General features: G+C 29.5%; 1 protein-coding gene across 1 annotated transcript; it reads right to left on the bottom strand.

Annotated features, from left to right (window-relative positions):
- Positions 1-5,957: 5,957 nt before the first annotated feature.
- On the bottom strand, positions 5,958-6,551 carry LOC123218993. The gene has a single exon (XM_044640650.1). It carries the CDS (start codon positions 6,549-6,551, stop codon positions 5,958-5,960), a length of 594 nt encoding a protein of 197 aa, XP_044496585.1.
- Positions 6,552-6,987: the final 436 nt, after the last annotated feature.

Genomic DNA, 6,987 nt, shown 5'->3' with positions numbered 1-6,987 from the left:
TGAACAATTTCTTTATAAGGATTGTTTCAACAAACAAATCGTGTTAGAGTTTTTGAAAAAAGCAAAGAATGCCAAAATTTTTAAGAAAAAATCTAACACAAAAAAAAAAAAATCATCAATGAGTTTCACAAGCAAACCTAGACTAGGCGAAAGGCAATCCCCATTGTTTGAGGTAACCTTACAACACATTAAAACAATCCCACACCACTTGTTGTGATTGGTGCATGACACAAGTATATGACACATTAAATATATCATAAAAGCGTTATCGTTATGATGTTTGATGACCTACCCTGAATCTCATGTTGTCGAGTTGTGTAAAAAAGTTAAGACTTTTCAAAGTCTTACACTCCAAAAAATTGGGGCAAATGTTAAATGGTAAAAATTCCTCTTTAACCAAATTCATGGATATGACACTTGGTATGCAACTAATCAGTGTCAAATCACAAAAACAAAGATTAGAGATGTAACCTATCTACCATTATCTAGAAATGTGGGAAGAAATCCTACCACTTGAAGATAGCATGAAGAACTTTGCATAACAATATATCTTCTCAACATTTACGAGATCAGATTTATATTCCTCGTGTTTACAACAAAAATGATCATCTGCTAAATTAGGATCACTTTATCAATGTAATTATTCTATTTTAATACAATTGGAATAAAAATAAAGATCTAGATTCATATTTGAATTAAAAATATATAGAGACAATATCCACATGTAACTCCACTTTTCAATCCTATAAATATAAAAGACTACCACGAAGGTATAAGTTTTAAACAAACACCCATAGCTTTCAAAACTATTATAATTATAATTTTGCTATTATTCTCTCAATGAACAACCAATTACATAATTGTGGACATAGTTTTTTAATAATAGACCGAACTGCATTAAAATTTCTTTTATCTTCGTTATTCTCTCTCATACTTTGAATTACATTTGATCATATATGTAATGAAAAATAAAGTTATTTAATCAGTTCTAATCATCATTATCATAATCTATCTTATATATAACTCAAAAATATATACTACAGTGATAATAAAAGATCTCATTAATATTTAATTAATTATAATTATATATATAAAGGTGGAAAAAGAAATTGTAATTGTAAGCTCAAAACATTCTTACTAACAATTAATTAATTAATTATTATTTCGACAGGCAAGTTTCTTCCAAGTGACAACAAAGTCCACAAAAAAATCAACAGACTCGACATGAAATGTTTACAAGTTACAATCAACATAGAAAATGATTGAAGAGGTCCAATAATTGAATTATGAGTAGGCTTTTGTATGAATTAAATCAGTTAGCTAGTAAATCAAACGCGGATTCTCCAAGATATACAGAATCTAATTAAAATTTCTAATATTTTTTTCCTTCTAATTAACTTCAAAATCTTTCATACATAATTCTTTTATGAGTAGTTCTACGTATATCTACTTTAAATATACAAATAAATATATATTTATATGTATTATTATGTGATTGAGTAGTATTTTATCTTTAATTTAAAATCATCACATCACATGATGATATATATTAAGTATATATACATTTGTATACTTAAAAAATATGTATATATAATTTTAGGATATTAATTAAAATAGTCATCTTTTGTGTCTTTTATACATATTTAGCTACTTTTTTTTTCATTATATAAATATAAACACTTTTCATTTTGATTTTGCTTTTAAAAGAGAAGATTATGAGATTTGGGGTTAGTCGACCAACCATGGTTGGGAAGGTTGGTTGGCTGGTCAAGTGTGTGTGAATTTTTTTTAAATTCATAATAATATTCATTTGTAGGTTTTATGTATTGGCTGAGTGAGTGGGTGCATTTTATATCATGGTTATGTGAGTTTATATCTTGGGTAAACGAGTCTTGGCTGAGTGAGTAAAAAGCTTAAGATATTTTTGATATTTTATATTTTAAACTATATATGTATAATAAAAAAAAAGTAACTCAATATATATACAAAACAAAAAATTAGACTATTTTAATTAATCTCTTTATAATTTTATTGTTCTTGTATTTATGGACACTATATATTTTATTGATATTATATAATATAATATTGTTATATACCAAATCTTCAATAATAGAGTAGAATTCAATCAGTAATTTCAGCTGCCAATAGATTAATTAAGAAACAAATGCAAGTAATTATCCTTAATCTTATAAGGCGTTTGCCATTATCTAATAATTCTATATTTCTTTCCCATTTATTAGGTTTACTCAACACTAGATTTGATCAATAAGAGTAGATATAAATAACATCAATTTTAAGATTCTAAATTTATAATTAAAATCAAAGTTAATTAGCAATTTAGCATGATTTTCTCCGTAGAATTCAATCATTAGCCACTGATTGATTGACTGATTGATTAAGGAAAAGATTAATGACAAGTTATAATTAAATCTAATTTCACTTAACCATACCTGAAAGAGAGACACCTGTGCCGCATTTGCCCTGATCAAGTTCACTTTCACATCTACACCTAACATATTACCTAAACCTTTTGGCCTTATAAGAGCCAAAGCCACCAATTTCATTATGCATTATAAAGAAAAAAAGTAATCAAAAGTTAAAAACGACTTGTGATTATAAAAATTAAACATATCTTGCCCACAAGAAATCGCATTCCAGTTCATGTTTTCTCTATTATTTTATTATTGTTTCAGAATTATTTTTGTCGAAACTTTGTTTTCCCGTTGCTTTCAATGTTTTTGTTTTATTCAAATTCAGTAATCTATTTCCCTTTTTCTAATATTGAATATATGTGACATCTTGCTTCTCTAGAGAAATACATGTTAAAAAACCTTCAAAATCCAAAATTTTATGCAAGATATTTGATTAGAATTCTGTTTTTGATGCAAAACTGTCAACGGGGATACAGATTTAGATTTTAAAAATTTTAGAAGGTCTACAGTGGAGTCGTCCAACGATTGTTTTACACATATATAAAGCTAAGTGAAGAATGATAAATTATGTAAAGAAAAGTAGGGTTAGCTCACCAGAAAGAGGGTTTTTAAAAAATTTTCTTTTAATTTTCTACTAATTTTTCTGCGAAATTTGCTTTTGCAGCAGCCAAATTTTGCTAGCATTGATTACCAAATCCACAGTGCATAAAACATATTACTTTGACGATCAATTTGTACTTAGCTGTGCCCTTCTCGGTTGCCCATTCCCGAACTTTTGATGCTTAACAATATCTAATTAGCCCAAGTAAACTTTGATGTCAACTTAATAATTTAATTACTATTTTCTACAATCAAAATCAATTATCAAATCTTGATTGTTTGGAGGGTAAGCTTATACCTCGAGAATGATGCCACGAATAGTACCTAGTCACCAGAAGGTAGTTATCCAACTAAGCGACTAAAAATATAACACGTTATTGAGATATTTGTTATTTTAAAGCACGAATGAGTAGGTTCTTATCAATATTGAATGAGTAAAGTAAAATTGCCTCAAATAAAAATGCTTAGTCGCTTGACGAAGGCCACGCATCCTCTTTTAAATTGAGTGCATGAGCTGCCATTAGAACACAATCAAGGAAAAGTTGTCATCACCATGATGACCAAGTAATCTACATCGCAATAAATATACAGTAGCAGTACCACTTTCAACAATTTTGATCGCACATTCATCTTTCATATATACAAAGATATAGGTCATTCATGTATACAAAGATCTAGGTCATGTATATCTCAATTATTATAATAATGTTTTTTTTTTCCTTACTCTATAAATAGAGGCCACACAATGATAATAGAAAATGGGCTGTCCAATTTCTATTACAAAATGAAGAAAAAGACAATTCTTGACTCTATTATGAGAGAAATATCTCATCCTTTTTCTCTAACAATACTAACAGCAACTAGATTGTAAGATCTCTTTTTCTATCTTCTTCCTTCAATCTTCCGATCTCATTAAACAACTAGAAGAACACTAAAAAAACTTTATACAATTGTTTACTAAAATACATTCTCGGAATGAAAAATGATAAGATAACAGTGAACGTAATTAAGTTTTGCTCCAAGAATGAACCGCTTTTATAATCTCCTTGTATCACTATTTTATATCATTGTATTTTATATGCGCATATTCATTTCCCGCATCAACAGTGATTATTTCAATTATTCAACTCCAATTATTTTAAGATGTGTAATGCTACCTCCCTCTCTCTCTCTCTATACTTTAAATATTTTATGTTCTCTTAAAAAATAATTAATCACAATTTATAGAGTTTTCTAAACTTAAATTAACAATTAAATATCAATAAAAACTATATACACCCAATTTTGATTACTTAGTTAGTATCTTAATATTGTATTAATATAAGATTTACTGATTTTAAATTAAAAATAAAATGATATTTAATTATATGATAATATATCATCTGAGATATAATTAAATATTTGAAACTGAGTGTACATAAGATTATTTGTTAAATATATAATGGAAATAGACAAATTTTAATTAGTTAACTTCAGTGATTATGATTATTTTCTGATAGGAGTTCTTATAAGTATTTTTGGATTATTGTCTTTTTAATGAACTAATTAAAATTAAGGCTAAAGCTGATGAAGCTCCTCCATCATTGACTCCTATGTTAGTAGTCGCCAGATGAAGCTTTTGTGAAAGATGAAAACTCTTTACAACCTTTAAAATTACTTTAGGTTCCAACAGGTGTTCAAGTTTGGGTTTGTGACTATGATTTCAATCTTCAAAAGCACCCAATTGCATCCAACCTTAATATGAGGAAGTTTCTTTCATGTAGAATTTCAAAATATGATAATACTCTAAAGCAGAAAAATTGAAAAAGATAAAGTGGGAAAAGGCTTATATTATTTTGAGGAGTCACCGGGGGACTGGGACCGGCCATTTAGTGCTTACTTTAAGCAGATTCAGTGGAATCACATAAAGACTTGAAAAACTCCATCAAATTTAGTGGAATCAATGTGGCATTCAGTCTGTAAATTAAACCAATTTCCCACATTTAATTATTTTATTAATTCATGTCGGTTGTGTAACCCTTCAATTTCTCATGTCAAGAAAAAAAAATTAACCCAACGAAAGTGGAAAATGATATCAAAATTTAAGACTGAATTCAAAACGTGTTCTCATTATTTTACACACGTTATGATCTTGATGAAAACTCTAAAAGTTAATATCGGTATATGAAACTAATTCAAAAGACTTAAAGGTAAAGTTGCTAAAATTCTTAACCCGAAGCCATCAAAAGCTTTTTTAAAGCTAGCTTCCCATAAGAATGAGGAAAATCATTACTTAGGGTTGAAGTTTAAATACTTTGGTTTGACTTTGTGTGTGAGAGATGCAAGGTATCCAAAGAACAAAGATACCCAAGTTAAGAATTGAATAGTTTTTTATTTATTTAAATAAAAAAATGAATTTATTCAGGATTTGGGTGAGAAGAGAAAAAGAAAGAAGATTGAAATTCTAAATTTTTTGAGCTTCTTAATTTTATTGAAATGAGACAAAATTTGAACAAGGAGAATTATATGCATTGAAATTGATCCCTCTAGGATACACATTTCTATTATAATGAAGTAATACTATGTGTATATATTTTTGATACATAATTTACATACACAGATAATATGTTATTATGTAATTGGGTATTATTTTATCTTTAATTTAAAATTATCTAATCACAAAATGATATACCATCTGTGTATCTAAATTGTATACCAAATATGTATACGTATAATTTTATTATATTTGGTAGTCTTAAAATTTAGTGACATGTTATTATTCGAATACAAAATTAAGAAGTTATTTGTATGCATAATTTTATTATTTCCAACACCCATAAATTAAAACATTAAAAGTTCACGTAAACTTTTAATTATTCTTATTTACACTAATTAAAAACATAAACAAAATTTACTTGATAATTGAAAAAAAAGGGGAAACCGTAATTAGCACTCAGCCATGGACATTTTCTTCTGTTTCTTCAACTCCCTATAGAACTTTTGAATAAATTCTTCAGCTGCTTTGTCAACATACCCACTATCTTCATCAACGTCTCTCAAAGGGAAGGGAGAGTCCGTTATTCTCAATGGCCTCACGAACGGGGTTCTTCCGAAACCAGGCAACGCCGGGGAAGCCTCAACCACCGTGTCATTATTGTTGAACATCTCGAGAGCCACTCTGACGGCGTTGGCAGTGGCTACATCTTCGTCATGAGTAGGCGGCGCGTGGGCGCACCCGAAAAAATGGTGGTAGTTGTTCTTCCTCTTTGTGAGGTGGAAAGGGAAGGTGTAGTTGGGTGTGTTGCTGCAGCTGAACTCGTACTCATTTGGGGGCGCCACGTAGGAGGAGGCGTGGTGGTGGCTGTGGTGATGGAGGAGGTTGCTGAGGGCTTTGCCAGCAATCTTGCCGCGTTTGTGCATCATGTTGAGATCCACAATGAGCTTCCTTTTGGATAGGCCTTTTCTCAGCATGAAGAAAACTAATCGTACTGTACTCCATATTCTTTTGGCTATTACTGGTAGATTTTGTTGTTGCTCCATTTTGTTTTTGTTTTTATTTTATAGAGAGAGAGAGAGAGAGAGAGAGAGGGAGAGGGAGAGAGAGAGAAGAGAGTTGATTGGGTTAAGACACAGAGGAGGAGGAAGGGAGTATTTAAAGGGAAGGGGTAGGAGGAAGACAAAGATGGTGGCGTGCTTTGGATTTTTGCTTGCAGTTAGCTACAATATTCATGTGGGCTTGCATGGTTTTTTCTTTTTTTTTTTAAAAGGCGAAAGGCCATCCCACCCAAAGTTTGGTGAAATAACAATTTTTTACCTTTAAAATTTGAAAAGTTCTATTAATTACAAATCCATAATTTACTTTCGTTAAAGAATTCCATTTGATTTTATTTTGTATCATTGTTTAGTCTTTTGTTGGTGCACTAACAAAAATGTCCGCACATTTAATATAACTATCAATTGCGAATATATCTTTAAT

This window comes from Mangifera indica, chromosome 6 (assembly GCF_011075055.1).
Source record: "Mangifera indica cultivar Alphonso chromosome 6, CATAS_Mindica_2.1, whole genome shotgun sequence".
In the NCBI taxonomy this organism is placed as follows: domain Eukaryota; kingdom Viridiplantae; phylum Streptophyta; class Magnoliopsida; order Sapindales; family Anacardiaceae; genus Mangifera; species Mangifera indica.
Note: the sequence above shows the minus strand (reverse complement) of the source record. Positions and strands in the feature narration are given on the sequence as shown.